The 19,482-nt window shown below is 45.5% G+C and overlaps 1 gene segment (V, D, J or C); it reads right to left on the bottom strand.

Moving 5' to 3' along the window:
* Nucleotides 1-8,284: 8,284 nt before the first annotated feature.
* Nucleotides 8,285-10,360, bottom strand: LOC114489625. The segment is given in 4 exon segments: nucleotides 8,285-8,296; nucleotides 9,025-9,053; nucleotides 9,843-10,136; nucleotides 10,240-10,360. Coding segments are annotated over 4 exon segments (381 nt in total).
* Between the last annotated feature and the right edge of the window lie 9,122 nt (nucleotides 10,361-19,482).

Raw genomic sequence — 19,482 nt, 5'->3', positions numbered from 1 at the left:
GTCAGGAGACACTTGTGAGCCCCCACAGCCCGGGGGGCAATTTCAACTGGATGTGAGAAGGAAATTTGCATACAGGGTACTCTGTTCTCATAAATGAGAGACTTAGGTCACTGTCCCATGTTCTTCTGGTCCCTGAACACTTCTCTTCTCTCAGACTCGATGACATGGGTCAGGGTTGGGAGCGTAGTTGGGTTATGACACAACTTTGAATCATGACAATGGAGTCATTTTATCCCCATTTAAAAATTGAAGCTGGACTGGATGAGGGACCACCTCTTTAAATTCTGTGTATTATTTAAGTGGATATTAAAACAGATTGACATTATGCCCAACATCTTCCCAAGGCCAAAAACATCATGTGAAGTAGATTCATTGTTGTCAGATTGGAAAATTATAATTTTATAAAAAATAACACTTCATGTATTTTTGTCTTTATTTTTAGATACAGAAGGGAGGGAGAAAGAGAGAGAGAGAGAGACATCAATGTGTGGTTGCTGGGGTTCATGGCCTGCAACCCAGGTATGCACCCTGACTGGGAATCAAACCTGCAACACTTTGATTCACAGCCTGCGCTCAATCCACTGAGCTATGCCAGCCAGGGCTTGATGTAAATTTTGATGTAAACATAAGAGTAAAATAAAAAACAAACATTTCCCTTCACCTGGCTGAGACCCTTGGGCCTGCAGGTGGCAGTGCAGTTTCAGCCTCTGTCTCAGCCCAGATGCAGTGAATGTGCTACACTGGTCAGGTCCGTCTGCCACAAGTACAGCCCTGACACTGAAGCTGAGACAGATGCTACACACACTGTATCCTTCCTTTCACCTCACTCCTCCCAGGGCAGAGGAGGCAGCCCCTTCCCACAGGTAAGCCATTCAAGAGACCTCCCAAGTTTCTAGACCACATGGGATGCTGAGACCCTGGGGTCACTGTCTCCCAGAGAGACAGAGGCACTGCTTCTGGGTCAGCATGTGTTCTGATATATGTGAGGACAATGGGACCTTCTTTCTGGTCATACAGATCAGTTTGGAACTTGCCATCCCCACATTCACCTGAGACCCTGGTCAGGGGATTGGAGAGTGATATCCTTGGGAGGGTCCTGAGGGCCCACGATGGGCCAAGGTGACAGATGGAGGGAAGCCAACTGCAGGGTAGTTGTACTTTGAACTAAATGACTAAACTGAAGTGAAACATGTGATGGGATTTAACAGCCAGGCAAATGCTTAACACCTGATTTACTTCACCAAACCTCACACAATCCATAAACAGAAAATCTCCACTGAAGTGCCATTATTTTATAGGGCACAGTGAAGCCTAGAGCACATCTGAGAGACTGAGGACTTCCATGGAACACATGTGAGGTTTGCTCTGGTGACAAATGACTCATAAAATCACTCCCTTTGTTCACAAGAATTGTGAGTGAGGAGTTAGCTCAGCCACGTGGTGTCCAGGTGGCATCTTTGATTGGAATGCCCCAACTATTCTGAAGGTGCTGATAGACACCTGTGAGGAGCCCTGGGCACTGTCCAGTGTGACTAGCATAAACGAAAGGGAGGTGGACATCAAAGGAGAGAAGCAGTGAGAACATCTCCTCCAGTGAGCAGACACCTGTCCCCTAGAGGACCCCTGTGCTATGTAACCCTTTCCTGTCCTCTGCACCATCATGGAGAAGGAGAACTGAGCCCAATCCTGGCTCTGTCCAGCCTAACAGTGTGTGGTGGCCTCCCCTTCACCAGAGGGCACTCCCACTGGACATGTCCTCCCTTCCCTCATATATCATCGTGATACTGCCCTGATGCACATTCTGGTGAGCATCTGGGTGTCTAGGTGCCCTCGTTATCAAGGAGCTTTAAAGACTCTGGTGCCAGGTTACACGGATCTTGTTGAAGGTCTTGTAATTTTTCTCACTCTCACACCAGGAGAGAGCAGAAGGAAATGTCGGTTACCTGCTCAGAGGATGTTTCAAGGTGGAAATTCATGGGGACAGAAAAATCTCTGGAGAAGGGTAGGTCCGTTTTGTGCAGGAGTGTCCTGTGTGTGGTGGGCATCAGGGACAACCGTGCAACCCCAGCCCTCTTCCTGGTGACACTCAGAGTCAGAGTGTGTTGGGTTCCCATGATGTGCCACCCACTTCTTATCTCACTTGTAGAGGCACCAGACTCTTGTAATGTCCTGCAGGCCTCTCAAGACATGACTCACCTGCTGTCCTTGTCCTCACACACCCACCTCACACACTGGCTCAGCTCAGGGACCCCTGTGGCCAAAGACCCTGGACTAGGCCCTCTCCTCTTCCCAGATTCTGTTTCCCTGGAAACATGCACAGGGCATTAGTCATAACCCTCCTTAGGTTCTTGCTCCAAACTGTGCTAACATATTTCAGGTGGACACAGTGGCGTTAAGCACACTCACAAAGTTGTGCAACCATTGTCACCTTCCACATCCAGAAATGCTCACTTTCCCAAACTGGCCTGGTGCCCATTAAATAATAACTTCCTGCTTCCTGTCCCTGCTCCAGCCACCACATTCTGTGCCCTATCTCCACGTTCTTGGCCACTCCAGGTTCTCACAGACATGGATGCACAAAGCCATTGTGATGCTGAGAATGGATCATTTCTCTGGGAAGTGTGTCTTCAAGTCTCATTTCTCTTCTTGTATCCGTTCACTTTCTCTCCTTTTTAAGGGGAATGATATTTTCTCGTGAGGTCAGAGCACATCTTGCTTACTGAGTTTCCTATTCCATCTCTCCTGTTTATGCAATAATTCAGTTGATTGTAAGCAGATGTTCTCACTATCTTCCTCAACAGGAAGGAGAGGGCACAGCACAGGGAAGGCAGACAACAAACTCAGGTTAAAGGAGTCAACATGTGGTCACCTGAAATGAACAGGGAATGCCAGTGAGCAGAGGCTGTGCTGAGATAAAACAAACAGTAACAATTTCCGTAGTATTGCTTGTGGTGCTCTGTCAGGGTTTTACATCCATCCTGAGAGCAGCAGGATGAGGAGAATGTGGGGCATAGAGAAACAGACTGTTTAATGGGGGCAGGGATGATGGGGGCCCCAGGTCTGACAGAGACTGGGACACATTTATCTCAACCTTGTGTTGCTGGCACAAAGATACACATCCTACCTCCACAGTATATACCTGAGGAAATAAGAGATTGTGACAGAAAGAAGGTTTGGGGGAATTCAAAGGCCAAGTGTAATGGGAGGGTTGCAGAGAAATCTCAAGGTTATTTCCAGTCTAAGGAAGCAGGCCTGAGTTTCAGGAGGAACACTTGTACCCTGGGTGCTGGAGACAGGACCAAAGCTCATGTGGATGCTCCAGTTCCAAGGCAATCAAGCATGATTGTCACACTGGCCCCCTGCAGGCCTTCAATGGTCAGGCAGGACCTCCCACATTAGTGTCTGAATCTGACTCACTCATCCTGTGGGGGTGTTACCAGGCACAGGAGGTGATCCAGTGGTCTCACCTTCTTCTAGATCATAGACCACAGCTCTGCCTTCCCCAGAGACTCAGCCCATGTAAGGAGAAGATTGTGAGCCCCCAGAACCCAGGGAAAGATCTACCTTGCATCTAGAAGAGTGATTTGCATGTGGGGAAGCCTTTTCCCTATATGTGGGAAGGCACTAAGGTCCAATGCCCAGGTCATTCTGGGGCCTCTGTGGGGCCATCTTTTCTCTCGAAATCACCCAACCTGTGATTCAGGTATAGGGGATCACCTAGATTATGAGACACATTGGAATGAAATCAATTGCGAGTCTCATCTTTTGGAGCATAAAAATAAAAGTTTGATTAGGTAAGTGGGTGACACTGAATTCTCATGTATTGTTAAATTGAATTTTAAAAGGATTACTATTTTTTGGCAGTATTGAATAACAAAACTCTCGTATATCCATAATTACAAAAAATAATATTACAAAACCACACAGACATTATCTATCTTGGCCAAAAATTCAGAAATAAAGGATAGTCATTCTCAGTATCTTGTTTGTTAATTTTAATTGCCATTTTGTTTCCAGTGATATCCTCCTAAGCACAGACAATTAGGTCATTCTGAATTCCTTTTTTTAACTTTATTTATTTTTAGAGACAAAGAAAGGGGAGGAGAAAGAGAGAGAGAAACATCAATGTGTGGTTGCCTTTCAGATGCCCCCTCCTGGAGACATGGCTCAGAGCCTTGGCATGTGGCCTGATTGGGAATCCAGCCAGCAACCCTTTGATTCTCAGCCTGCTCTCAGTCCACTGAGGTACCCAACCAGGGACATCCTGAATTCTTGATGTTGGAAGTTTTTGTTTGTCTGTTTGTTTGTTTTCCCTAAGTCCCCTGTGCAAACTAGTCCCTCACACAACCACTTTGCACATTGCAAAGACTCCACCAACTGATCACATCAGAAAAAAATCACACAGTTACATGAATAAAATATTAGAAATGAAAAAGGAAATGTTTGTTTACAACTCATAATTCTACATTTGTTGAAATGATTGTGGTAGTGGTTTAAGTGACCTGTCTTCTCAGTCTAGTGATGTCAGTGATGTTGTGGTTCAGGGGGTGGGGAATGAAGAGAATTCTAAGTACAGATTGGCTCATTGGAAAGGGAACTTCAGTCCTCAAGGAAACCCCCACTCTGAGCCTTTCTAAGCCCAGTTTCTGGGGATTATCTCCATGGTCAGAGGGTTTTGGGATCTTCCACAAATCATATAATGTATTTAATGTACAATAAACACTTCCATCAGACAGGAAATTTGGAAACATAGTCTGCAAACTCTCATCTGCCTGTTTATTGGCTTAATGGATCTTTGTGGTATGGAATTCTTAAATTTTAACAAAGTATAATGTATCAGTATTTTAATGGATCTTTTTTCAGTTTTTTTTTTTCCCCCGAAAGATCTCCCCAGAAAAAGATCAGCCTCTATTATCTATGTTTATTGGTTACAGCGGACATAGGGACTGGAGCAGACCCTTTGCAAATGGGTAAGAGGAAGATGCTGGACATAGAGTCACATGCAGTACCGTGATTTGTTTTCATGAACCCAATTTACTGTTCATATGTGTTTAAAGACTTTTTAAGAGAGGATCCACAAGGAAGCACAGGGCATGATACAGATAGTTTATATTATCTTTAAAAACAGAAATTTGTTAGAGATAGAAATGTTACAGATTCTGCAGGTAGAGATCGAGAGAAGTAAGGAGCATGTCATTGGAAAAAAGTGGAAAGTGGATTCCTTGTTTCCTGTTCACATTTTCACAGTGTTTCTGTCACAGTTGGTAATGATGCCATTGGCCCAAGTGATTACAAATTACAAAACTTTTAGGTTGTTACTCTTCTGGCCACAACATGACCCACTCAAGCTGAATAATTTGCTGGACTGCATTTACAAACTATCTCAACACTGACATGGAAGAGAGGACACCCCTAAGTGGAGGACCACGGTGGTGGTGTATCCAGATAAACATTGTTTCATTGAACCAAGACAATTGACTCAGTCCAAGTTCATCCTCATCATCATTATCATCATAATCATCATCTTCATCACCAGCACTGACTTCATAAAGTTAACATCATAATCATCACCATCACCATTTCATCTTCATCATCACCATCATTATCAACATCATTTACTTTCTTGTAATTGGCATTCCTATCCTTTTCTGTACACAAGTTTGTTATTCACACATTATGATATTTATCTCATGTTTTGCTCTTTTTTTATGGTTTTTAAGTGAAATAGGTAGTCACCATTTTTACTATGTTATATTTCACTGCTGTCAAATGAAGTCACATTTCTGCCTCTTCTTCATCCACCCCCACAGGAAATCTGATAAGAGTCTGGGTCTCCTTTTTAGATACCACTGGGAGACTGAATCTGCACAATCCCCAAAAGCAGACTCCGCTCCCACACACCTCGACAAAATAAAAACCCCCATCAAGTCTCTTTTCCTGGATCCATCAAAGCATGTTTACCTTGGTGAAGTGCTCTTCCTGTTCTTCCCAGAGATTTTAACTATGTGTGTATTAAACATCCCATGCCCTTTTGGTGGGAATTTGTCATCAACTTGGACATGCACACAGAACTGTGGGTCACCCTCCTTCTGTGTGATGTAACCTACACCTGGTGCTTTCCCCATGATTTCAAGTCAATACCATCACCACTAGGCATCTTTTTCTCTCCTGGTGTTAGGTTTCCTACCTAGCAGGCTTGTGTCCTGCAGCTGGCCAGCTTGGCAGCTGAGCAGTGTGGGGCTGGGCTACATGGTTGGGTGCAACACAGCCTCTGGTTACATTCAATTACAAGGATCAGAAAGTTTGATTGTTCATTGGAATTGAGCACAAGGGTGTTTGAAAATGACTCTGCCTCTTGTCCACAAGGAGCTGTCATCCATCTATAATTACAATAAATATTTCTAACTCAGAGAATTCAGAGGTGAGTACAGAATCAGGAAACCAGAGAAGTTGCCTGAGGGAAACTGTGACAGGAGGAGAAAACAGCTCAGAAAAGAAGCCCAAACCTCCACCTGCAATTGCTCCTGGTGTTTCTCACATTCAGGGACACCCAGTGTCCTTCACTCAGTGCCCACCCATGGTTGCAGCCCTTCCTTCAAGGCTCATACTGAGTTTCCATCACCGTGTGTCCCACACAGTGATGCATGGTGTGTCCTCAGTTCTCTAGGTGTTTATTTTCAGAGAGTGCATTTGGAATCATCTCTTGAGATGAAACTGCCTTTCACAGACACAGTGTATTCTGCTGTGTGACTGTTACTTCTGTTTCTAATAGCACCTATCCAATCCAGTCTTTTTCCTGTGGGCTGGCCAATCCAGGTTATATGGTAGTCACTGGAAGTGAATCCGGTGCATTTGCAGGAGAGCCTCAGAGACTTGCAGGCCGTCTCAGGTCCCTTCAGACTCCATCAGCTGTACCTCACAATGGACACCTCCATACAAAGGAATCTCAGTATCAGCAGACACAGACACACTCAAGCCCCACTTTCTTCATATTGTTATCATGTACAATCATCAGAGCAAGTGCCCAGCTCACCCAAACGTCATGGAGCCTCCTCTGGGTTAACTGATGTAATGAGTGCAAACTGCAGAGGGTCAGGGGCTGGGCTTCTCTCCCTAAGGTGCTGGGTCAGTGGTGGGGCTTGGTTTGTCAGCACATGGAACAGCACATTTACATGAGCTCCTTCCCAGGGACAGAGAAGTAAATTCTGTGAGTTAGAAACCCCACTCCACTCAGAGGCACAAGCATCCTTGTTGTGATAGTGGAAATTCAATAAGAGACTACTTGGTATGCAGGCTGCAGAGTTATTGTTGCTGTAGGTCATTTAAATCATCAATCAGTTTAACACACTTTAATTTGCAGTTATATTCATCATGCACAGTGGTTCATGCTATTCAGCTCAGAAAAATTTCCCTATGTGACCTTGTCTATGTGTCAACACACAGGGTGAGATTAATCTCCATTATCAGCCTCCCAGGGCTGAGGACATTGGGCACTTTTGTTCTATCAAGACAGAATGACTCTTCATTGTATGTCTGTGCACTGAAAGTCCATCAGCATCGAGAATGAGACTGGGAAGTAGGAATAGACATATGTAGAGCATTCTAACTGCCCTGAACATCCTCTGTGCACAGCCTGTTCCCCCTTTGGCCCCAATGGCTCACCAACCATCACCTCAAGTGACTGGAGTGCGTACCACACAAGAACCATGAATCAGTAAGGGGTTGCTCTGATCTACCTCTCACACTGTCATTATTATACACAATCCCTGGAGTGTTTGGGAAAAAAAGACTTGTTGAGTTAAAATGATCAAACCTAAGTGACTTCTCAAATGCCTCTGGCCAATGCTCCTCCTGAGTGGTGTTCATGTCCATGCCTTCAAGCACACATCAGCCATGTCCTTGTGATGTGGTGACTGGGAGGACCATGACTTTAGGGATCTTACTTGCAGTGAATCCTGAACCTGGCTCCATGCTGATGTGGTAAATACTGAAATGGTTCATGGATTATGCCCACTTCTAATGCTGCCTTCCTACTACATCTGTTTAGGAGTCTCCTATAACTTTCAATGAGGACATTGTTTCTGTGGAAGAAAAGACCAGAGGAAAACTGTCCTTGAACATCACTGGAAGGACACTGATGCTGCACTTTTTACAACAAAAAGAGCAGCAAAATCCAAGGGTGGCAACCCATGTGCTCATGTTACAGTACAGTCATAAACCATTCTTGTTGCAGTAACAAAGGCCTGTGGACTGGGTCATTGCCAACAACAGAAATCTATTTCTCTCAGATCTGGATCTGTAAAATCCAACAATAGGTGCCAGCAGTTTTGATTTACAGGTAAAAACCCTCCCTAATGCCTGTTCCCTGTAATCTCAGAGGGTGGATGGGCCAAGGCAGCTTCCTCAGTCTCTGTTACAAAGGCCCTAATGCTGTCCAGGGGAGCCCCACCCCAGGACCGTCACTGCTCCTAAGGCCACACACCCTAACATCATAACGTGAATCTCATTTTTTGTGTGTTTGAGTTTTTGAGTGACACAAACAGTCACCCATAGGAACACAAAAGGAATCAAATCATGTTTCCATCCAGTTGGAAGGCTACTCCAGCAGACCTCCCCAATCTGAGGGTCCCCTTAATCCTGTGGACACTCCTCATAGTTGGGAGCAGAAAGGGGTTGCAAGTCCTTCAGAACAAGCTGACGAGTGTGTAGAATGGACAGGTTCCACCCTAGACTTGGAACTAAGATGTATGTATAATTTATTATTATTTCTCTTTATCCTTTACGAATTACCATTATTCTCATTTTCTATGGACTAAGTTTTCTAAACATAATGGTTTTCCCTTCATGTTCCCAGGAATGATCCCCATTAGTTTTATGGAATAAGAAGTAAGGGTTTAGTTTTTGATGTTCAATGCTGACAAATTAACGTTCATCCCTCTCTCTCCCCTTGTGCACAGGTGGGAAATTCATAAAGTGGTGACTTCTTCTAGTTTGATGCGAGTGAGAGACTGAAACCACACAAACCCATCCTGCTGAGCAGGGCCCTCTTGGACCTTCTCACAGGTGGGCAATAGAGTCAGAATCAGGCTCTTTATGTGGCATGGACCAGACATTCCTGACTTGCTGAAAAGTCTCAAGAGACTCCACAATAAAGTGTCAAACTATTTCATTGTCCCTCTTTGTGTGTGACTTCATCGGCCTGGACGTCTGTACCAAGGTGTGGTGGGGTCCCTCTGCATCTGCATGAAGTCAGCTGCTATTGGTCGTCATGAAGAGGGGGGTCAAGTCAATGACCATCAGCACTGGGGCCCTTGTCCTCTGGCACTGGGTCCATATGCCTCTGGTGCCCACTGTCCAGCAAGCACAGGTCCTGCTCCTGGCCTGCTGGGACTCTGAGGTGTGTGGGGCTGGGCTGCAGTGTTGGGTCCAGCAGAACCTCTGGTTGGATGTAACTGATGTGGATCATGAAGATTTGATGATTTGACTATGATTCGTTAGGAGGAAAGTAAGGGAATGTGACATTCTGCCTTCTGTGTGTGTGGAATGTTTTACTCTTATTACAGCAAGCCTCTGTAATTCACTCAGTTAAGAGGAAAGCACAGAATCTTGAAGGAGGGGGCACTCCCAGAAGGAAAGGTGCTCTGTGGAGAGTTAAACCACAGCTGCCAGGAAACCAAGAGTTACTGTGTATCTGCCTATGTTCTGGAACTGAACCAAGAAATGAGTGAGCCCTGATCGCCCCCTGGTGTCGGGAGCAGCCCCTGCAGGGCAGCCTTCTTGTCTCCCTCTGGGAGGTTTTTGTCTGGGCTCACACTGACTTCCCCTCAATGTGTCTGCAGCACAGTAATAGACGGCAGTGTCTTCAGCTCTCAGGCTGTTCATTTGCAGGTAGAGCTCGTTCTTGCCATTGTCTCTGGAGATGGTGAATCGGCCCTTCACAGAGTTGGCATAGTATGTGCTACTACCACTACTAATTGCTGAGACCCACTCCAGCCCCTTCCCTGGAGCCTGGCGGACCCAGCTTATCCAGTTGGTACTGAAGGTGAATCCAGAGGCTGCACAGGAGAGTCTCAGAGACCCCCCAGGCTTCACCAAGCCTCCCCCAGACTCCACCAGCTGCACATCACACTGGACACCTGCAAACACAAAAATGTCAGGTCAGGAAACACTCCTCCACCCACTTTATCTCTCATATGCATCCACTCACACCCTCAGTGTCTCCCATTCTCTGTAGATTACCTGTTAAAACAGCAACAAGGAAAACCCAGCTGAGCCCCAAGTCCATGGTGAGTTGTCTGTGGTCTGTCCTGAGCAGGGACTGGGGACACCTGTTAATCCTGGGCTGGGCTCCTTTCCCAGAGCTGCAAGGCCAGGGCTGGGCTGCTTTTCATGAGCAGAGGGACCCTATTTGCATGTCCTCTTACTATATAGGGAGCTTTGGGGCTGGGTGGTGACATGAAGGACATGGTCACAGAGTGTGACATGTCTAAGGGTGCATATTTGATAACAATTACTCCTCAATTTTGAGCCTGTGCCATCTCCACTGACCCAACTACTCCATGAAATGCATAACTGACCTAAGAGAGTAACTTTTCATAAACTAGAGATATTTAAAATGATATATGCCTTTGAAAATCTCGAGTAATGGACACACCAAGGCAATTCAATACTCATGACAGCAGGGAGCATTAAAAGTGCAGGAGGTTCCTGTTCATGCCACAGGATGTTCCTTCTGACCTATTTCTTCCACAAAGGAATCGGAGTACGAGCTCAGAACACAGTGTGGCCCTAGAGTGCATGGACCCAGTGTTGTGGAAGGTGGAGCATCTGTGTTGTTCTTTGGGAGACAAAAGTGTGAACTCTCCAGTGAAGTGGGCAGAGATCCTGGGACATGTTTCTTCAGTGGAGTTATATGCTGAATATGCAGCATCTTTGCTTCCTCAGTTTTCATTTTCCACATTCTGTGGTAAAACCAGGTTCACACATTTGGGACACAGAAGAAACTCAGGCATGGCAGATGTGCTTTGATGAAGATTTATGTAGGAATTGGGGAGTAAGTATGTTGAAATTTTATAAATTATATTATGGAAACCTTGGTGCAAACTACTAACAGAAAATAACAGGTATAAATAAAATCATAATTTATATGAAGAGCATTATTTTCTTTATCCATTGATTACAGGATGACTAAATCATTCAAACAACCTCTGATACTGGAGTTGGTGGATCTGATATTGTGTTCAACTGTTCATCATTGTGCATTCAGCCTGCTGCTCTCTATTAGTATCTGTGTTTACATGGATCTTCAATGTAGCTGTTATCAGGGAGCAGGAGAGGGAGTACAATGGAGCCCCCTGATTATTTGATCATTAATTTCATAAGAACCATCTCCATTGTCACAGACTCTATTCATGTCACCATGTGACCCATGGGAGTTTTTCACCATGTCCACACATAATGGGTGTCTTCTCAACTTGAACCTGATGTACTCATAGTATAGATGTGCAAAATGGAAAAAGCAACTCCATGCGTAGGGGTGAACTGGATGTTGAGTGCAGCCGGTTTGAACTGACACTTTTACTCTGGCCTCAAGAATATACAAGAAATATGTGTGTATATTGTGGTGCCAGATGTGTGATAACTGTTTCAGTTGACATAGGAACATAGTAAAGGCTGAATGTGGATCTTCCATTGTCAGGGGTGTCTCCACGCTGTCCCCTGCTTTGAGATGACATCACTATTAGCCCAGAGACAGGGACACTCACAGGCCTTTGATCTCAGGTGAGGAGAATCCACAAGATCTCCCCCTGAGGGAGGGCGGAGAGAACCTGGGACCTGTGCTGGAACCTGGACTTTGTTGCCAGAATGTCATCTGTGTGGTATTGGCCCAGAGGCCAGAACAAATAAAGCCTCATTTACTTTCATGCACTTATTGTTCGCCAAGGGCAATTCAAGTTTTCAGAAAAAAAGTGAATGCTCTGTAACCCTGACTAAGTATCCCCAGATGGCACCTCAAAGAAACACTTCACTCAGAGGACAAGGAGGCTCCAAATGTGCCCCCTGCACAATCACATCAAGCAACAGAGCCCTTTCTGTAGCATCTTCTCTGCCTCTTCCCTGCTGTGTATCTGGTCTACCGGAACCTTCCCAGAATTCCTGATGTGCCTGTGGCAGCATCAGTCCTGGTCTCTCAGATCCTGACTGTGTGTGAGGAAGTCAGGAGGCCCATTACTCTGGCATGTCCTCTGCTCAGCCAAACTGCACTCCCCATCATGGTCTCTGACACACTCAGCATGTGGGTCATCACACTGTGTCCCTCACACAGTATGCATGCCAAAGTCCTTGGCTTTGAGACTGCTCAGCCCCATGTGGGCTGTGTTCATGGAAATGCCTACACTCATGAGGACTCTGCCCTGGCACTCCTGTGTGTACTTCCATTTACTATCATCAGGGTAATTCTCCCCATACATTCAAGCCCTTGTCCTAGGGCCTTTTGCATCTAGTGAATCCAGTGTCTGATGAGCATATATCCAAAATCCTTCCAGAAGATATTCACTGAGGCTTCAGGTCTCCTCACCTCAGCCCCCAACAGCACCAGCTGCACCTGGGAGTAAACAACTATGGAGAGGATACAGGAGTGACTGGAAATACTCTTTCAATGTCCCAGTCCCCCTGAACCCATGGACGGGAGAGCTCCTTATCTGTAGTCACTGCCACCTGGAAGAGGCCTCTCTGGCTCCAGTCTATGGTGAAGGGCTGTGCCATCAGAACTTCTCTAGGGAACAGTGTTTGTGAGTGATGCTCCAGGCACAGAGAGACCCACATTTAACCTCTTCTCATTTGCATGTGCACAGGGCAGAGTGTTTCATAGCTGAGGACTTGGCCCCACCTGAGAGAAGGTAGGGGAAACAGGGACAATTATCCAAGGGAGTCTGAGGGTCCAAGTCCTAAACAGTGTTGTAGGATATGGGCCCCCTGGCAGATCTCTGAGCTCTGTGCTGATGTAGCTCCTCCCACTGACGAACAAGTTCCCACAGGACATCCTTGTGATTGTGCACTCAACTGTTAGAGACATGGAGACCTCCTGGACCAATTATTGGCTGCAATGTCTGAATGTCTTAATGCTAGATCAATGTATATTCAAAATTCTCCACCCAGTTAGTTAATGAAACCATCCCTGTTCCCAGTACCTTACAATACAAATATAAAGACACCCAAGAAATACCATTGCCTCTGGTTCTCATGTATTATGGAGTTCGGTGAATACCCTGATACAACAGGATATTTACAGTCACCACATGAACAAACCTTATTTTAGAGGTTTTCATGAAAATAAAAAGACACAGGTCCTCACAGGAAATCCCTTCCCAGCTCCCCATGCAACTGCTCCCAGGGGAGGGGCTCTGAGGTTATGAGTCCCACCCACTCCTGGATGCCAGCTGTGCACCATGCTGGGGAGGTTCCTGTCATGGCTCAAACAGCATGAACATCTCAGCATCTCTACTCCAGATGTCAATGTTGGGCCCTGACTTCCAGAAACTCCCTCAGGGACACTGTGTGCTTCAATTCCCTGGACAAAGAGAACTGACCTTACTAAACCCCTGGGACTCTGTAGGGAACCTCATATCCAGGGATCTGTGCAGCCACCAGGAAGCCCTTCCGTGGACCTGCCAGATTCACTGACACAGCAAACATCCCTGAGCCCTGAAGTCCTTAGGGGAGTGTGTTTGGAGGACTCTGATTTCCTCAGGTTGTTCCTTGTTAAAAAAGAGTGGGAACAGCCATTCAAGACAAATATCTTGGCATGCCTTCTTTGTCCAACCTGTACATGGTGTGGACTCAGCACAGTCACCAGCTTGCTGGTCCCCCAACACTGTATTTCACACAACTGTTTGCTCAGAAACCATGGGAAAAGCATCCTGACTATAGGACTGAAAATTACAGACAAACTTCTGAATTTTCATCACCATGTGCCAGTAAAGACGAACTGAGCTTGTCTGCTATGACAGAAGTTCCTCCCCGCTAGTCCTGTAACTGCATCTCTCCCTGTCTCACAAACACCCCTTGCCTTCAACCCAGTAACAGCAGAATTAAGGATTCTTTCTTATCCACACACCTCAATGGGCATTTCTTTGTGTTCTCAGATGAACACTGGTCGCTCCTCACTTGTATTTTTTTTTAACTTTTCAGTATCATTACAATAATTAAAAGGATATCATGCTGGGAGCAACTACATAGACCTAACTTGAGGACATCATGCTGAGTGAAGTGACCACAGTTGAGAAAATACCAAATGGTTGCTCACACATTGGGAATGCAGGCAGTGCAGAAGCACCAGAAAAAGGCAGCCTGGTGGTTGCTTGGAGCTGGTGTGGGACCATGGGGAGCAGCCTTCTCAGGGAAGAAACACCCTGTGACGAAGGTGGTTAGATTCCATAGGTCAGTTGTCCATCACTGCACCTAGGGCTATCAAGAGTCATGTGTATTTGGCTTGTGCCAAGAGTAGATCTCATGTAGACTTCTCACCACAACACGAAAGGACAGACTGGGCTTCACATCCAGTGTGAGGGCATGATGAGGTACAAGGGCTTCTGTCTGAGTCAGAATGAAGAAACTGCTTTTAAAGGTCCTACCATGACTGGGGATGGTCCTACTGGAACATGGATGATGAAGAAGAATTTAGTCCAGAAAAGATGTCAACAGTGGGAACAGCTAGACTACATACACAAAGTCACACCGTCCCTCCCCCATACGAGTGCAGCAAATGCATTAAAGACAGGTGTGTTCAAGAGCACACACTCCATGGTGCCACCTCCTGGCCACAGGATACCCTTTCCAGAGGAGAAAAGTTCAGTGTCCTTCATTCAGGACCAAGCTGCTGGCTGCATAGTTTGAGGTCAAAACAGCTGCCACCAAATGACTGGACTCCCTCTGTCCAATCAACCCCACTCCTGGCATGGTGGCCTTATCCTTGGCACAGCACCCATGGGACTCAGGTTTGCTGACGGCCTTACCTGTACTTGTGTTGCAGGGTTCACCCACCTGGACAGATGGCCATGGAGTCACTAGCTGCTGTGTATTGACATCTGAGCACTCAGCTCCTTACTGAGTGTGGAGTGCAGCCATCTTTGTCCCCATCAGCAAGTGAATTGTTGGGAACCACCCTGACTGGTATCAGAAGCTGAAACCCCCGCCTAGGCTAAGGCTAAGGGAAGGGCCTTGGAACCGTAAGCCAGCAAGGAGACAAGGGTTTGTCTCCCTGGCAGGAATGCTGCTTCTGCTGCTTTATTCATAACTGAACCCCCAAAAGCTTGGTCTGTTAGCCAAAGACAGGTAAGATTCCCCATGGGGGGAACAACCTAAGCCAGGCACGAACACTTTGGGAGGCCCCCCAAAAGAAGGATTTGAGGGGCTACAGCAAAAGGGGGTGATGGACCCTCGCTCCTCGGCTTTGACATAGCCTGAGTTCTCATTGCCTGGGAGAAAAACTCCTTATCTCTTGGTTGCCTTAGTTCCCAACTAAGCCTGAAACAATGACAGGGTGGTGCAGCTCTGTGCTGAAAAGGGCAGATTCCCTCGGTGATCAGGCCTAAGAAAGAACATGTAAATTACTGTGAAACCTTCTTTGTTTAGAATGCTCTCAGTTGAATGAGAGGGGTCCAAGGAGGAAGTTAGTTTGTTCCTCAAAGCCTTACACCTCTTTGACCCTGACTCAAAATAGATCAGCAGAGTTCCTTGTTTTCTATAGTTCCTTACTTCCCCCTGATAAGTACTGTACTTTACCTGAATTATTATGCAAAATGAGCCCAATAAAAGCAGGTATGGATGGTAAATCAGGGTGCTCCCCACTAGGGTGGGGTGGCCATTTCGTCTCTACTTCCCCACAGAAACTAGTTTTGTCTCTGCACATGTGTATTTTTTTTTCTCACGTGTTTTTCGGCAAGCCATCCACAGCGTTCCGAGGTCACTGCTGGCCGGTGACCCACGTGCACCAGTGAATTACCTGCCTCAGAGTTCTGTCAGAAAAAGAGCTGGAAATCATCCATGAAGTAAAGTTCCGGATCAATTCCCATGAATATGATGCCATTTCCACCAGCGTGTGGAAATGCTGGAGGCCTGGGTGTGGTGAGAGGCCTTGCAGGTGATGGGAATCAGAGGAGTGTCAGCTGCCCAGGAATCCTGTGCCTGTGGGAGAACTAAAGATGGAGGCACTTGGAGGAAACAGATGTTGTCAGAACAGCATCATAACTGGTCATGCACAATGTGCATTCACAGGAGTCTGGAGGTGTTTGTTTCCCTGTGTGGAGCCCTTCATGTATCAGGACCTGCTGAGAACCAGGGAACCATCAGTCCTCACATAGTGCAGCCTCCCACCTTGGAACAAAGAGAAAGTGATGGAAAACCCAGCCAAGCACTGTCATCTGCAGTGGCCCTGTGAGCACCAGCACATACCACTTTGTAGTCTCTGAGCCTGGATACCTCCACACTGAGAGATCATTGGGAATCACCTGCATTGATGTCTGTATTAGCTGAGCATCATTGTCACTGCTGATTAGAATTATATCCATGGATGTTCCCTAGTTTCCTTACTTTAAAATTATAAGGGCATATGGGTTTTTAATAGATGCTTATTCAAATAAAGAAGCTTACATATCTGTACGTATATGTGCATGAAAAAAGAATTTGTTCTTTTAGCCAAAGTGCTCCGAGAGGTATGTGAAGGACTCAGTTTAAATATAATTTCACAAGAAACGGTGATTCACTTTGTCAAGAAAGAATAACAGGACATAGAGGGACTTGGTGAAGGAGAGATCTGCAGTCATGGTGATATGCCATCTGCAAGTGGATACTGTCACCTCCTTATGCATTGTCTGCAGTGAGACTATGACTAAATAGATTCACAGATAAGAGAGCAGAAGGTGAAAGGGTTGGAGGTAAGAGTTTTGAGAGGAAAATCCTGCTCCCACAGAAAGTGCCCTACTAATTGCCAAAGTACACAACTCCCCATAGAGGAATTCACTATTTTTGGTAGAAACTGAGTAACCCCTGGCGTCCTGAGTGACCCTACAGCCCAGCCCAGCCCAGCCCTTTTGTCCCCCCCCAAGGCAGTTTGAGTCTGAGCTCATGCTGACTTCCCCTCACTGTGTGTCTCACACAGTTATACACAACTTGATTCTCAGGCTGCCCAGTGTTAAATAAGCTCGGGTATTGGAGGTGTACCTAATGATGCTGAGTCAAGATTTCAGCATTGGTTTTGACTTTGTGCTTCCACCACTATTTATAGCACCGACCCACTGCACACCCTTCCCTGGAGCTGTGCCATTCCACTGCACAGAGTATCTCATTAAAGAGAATACAGAGATGCCAGAGAGGTTCTGTGAGGGCTTCACCAGACCTGGGCCAGACTCCTGCAGCTGAACCTGAGACAGGACACCAGGGACAAGGGCCATCAGCCTCTGTCAGTAGCATTCAATTACCACCTTCCCTTAAAATCCTGTGTGTCATCTGAGACACTGACCCTGGCAGACTCTCATTGGTCACAGGAGGAGACCCAGCAGTCTCATCTTCTTCTAGATTACAACTCTGCTTTCCCAAGAGACTTCAGCTATGAGTGAGGAGAGACCTGGGAACACCCACAGTCCAGAGGAAGATTAACCCTGGAACTTGGAGAGAAATTTGCACGTGAGGCAACCTTTCTCATACCAGTGAGGTGAGATGAGGTCAGGTACCTGATTGTTCTTTGACCTCAGTGGGGACACCTCTTTTCTTGAACTCACTCACCATGTGTACCATAGACAGACGACTCCCTCTGATATGAGACACACTGGAATATGATCAAAGGACAGCCTCACCTTTCTGAGCATAAGAAGAAATGTTGGACTAGTTAAATAGGGGGCATTTATAAATTCTCATGCATCTTTCAAACAGATTCGAATGGGATTACCATTCATCCATATAGTTTATGTAATCCAACACTTATAGATGTGTATCATTACCATTTTTTTTTACTTTAAAATATTTTATTGATTTAATTTTAGGGAGGGTAAGGGAGAGAGAAAGAAAGAGAAACACCAATGTGTGGTTACCTCTGGAGCACCCCCACACTGGGGTCCTGACTCACAACACAGGCAAGTACCCTGACTGGGAATCAAACCACTGACCCCTTGGTTTCCAGTCCAGGAAACAGTCCACTGATCCACACCAGCCAGTGGCCAAAGTTGTATAATAGTAATTTGAAATGAAAATAATGTCTACTATGGTGTAAAAATTAAAAAAGGAAATCAAGCCATTTTCAATATTGCATTTTCTTTATCTTTGGAACTAATTTTATCTGAGATACTTGAACAAAGGCAAGGGACACTCATGCCTTTTTTTAGAAGATTTTGATTGTGTCCACAGTTTCCTTTGCAATACCTTTCCTTTTGCATACCCATGTCATATTACAAAGACCCTAAACTAATGACATAAGAAATAGTCACATTTTTACATGGATAAATGATTAGAAATAACAATAGAAATTATGCATGGGGACAATGGTGAATTGTTTCTTTTGAAAATTTATAGCAATGGCTTAATTGATCTGTTTCCTCAGTATAAAGTTTTCAGAGATATGGATGTGCAGAGACAGGTTAATGAGGAGAATTTGCACAACAATTTGTGCACAAGAAAGGGAACTTCAACCCTGACATTAAACCCTCTCTCCCAGGCTCCCTGTGTCCCTTTTCTGTGGTAGGAGGGTTCTGGGCTCTCCCATACAGCACATATCATTCTAAATGTGGAGTAAACACTTTCTTCCATCAGACTTGGGATTTGGAAGGATATTCTTTATGTTTGACTTTTATTCCCTTAATGGACTATTTCAAGGGAGTAATGGACTTAGCTTATAGATGATAATTTTAAATATTTTCTCTAATGAACCTTGTCTTGGTTCATTTAAAAAAAAACACACGACCTTAAAGCATGCTTACTAGCATTTTTCATTTTTTCAGATGGGCCTCAAACTCCCTTGGACAATGATCCTTCTGAATTGTGTTAATGTCCACACCTTCAAGAACATCAGGGGTGTGCTTATGAGATGGTCCTGGAATGACCATGAACTTATGGATCTTACCTCCAGTGAAACCTGGACCTGGCTCCATGCTGATGTGGTAAGTAATACAAGGATTCATGAATGATATCCACTTCTAACGCTTCTTTCCTGCTACATGTGTTTAGGAGCCTCCTATGACCTTCAACCTGGAGAATATTTGTGTGTAAGAAAGTACCAGAAAAAATTGTCCTTGAACATCACTCAGGGAAATCCATGCTGTACATTTTACAACACATATGGCAGTAAATATACAGGGGGTCAGCCTTGGTGGTCATGGTACACTACAACCCTAATCCATCCTGGAGGCTGTAACAAAGCACTGTGGAGTGGGCCATTGACCAGCAACAGACATTTTTTACTTAAAGATCTAGAGGTGGGAAATCCAATAATAG

The sequence above is a fragment of the Phyllostomus discolor genome, chromosome 15, assembly GCF_004126475.2.
Source record: "Phyllostomus discolor isolate MPI-MPIP mPhyDis1 chromosome 15, mPhyDis1.pri.v3, whole genome shotgun sequence".
Classification (NCBI taxonomy): Eukaryota; Metazoa; Chordata; class Mammalia; order Chiroptera; family Phyllostomidae; genus Phyllostomus; species Phyllostomus discolor.
Note: the sequence above shows the minus strand (reverse complement) of the source record. Positions and strands in the feature narration are given on the sequence as shown.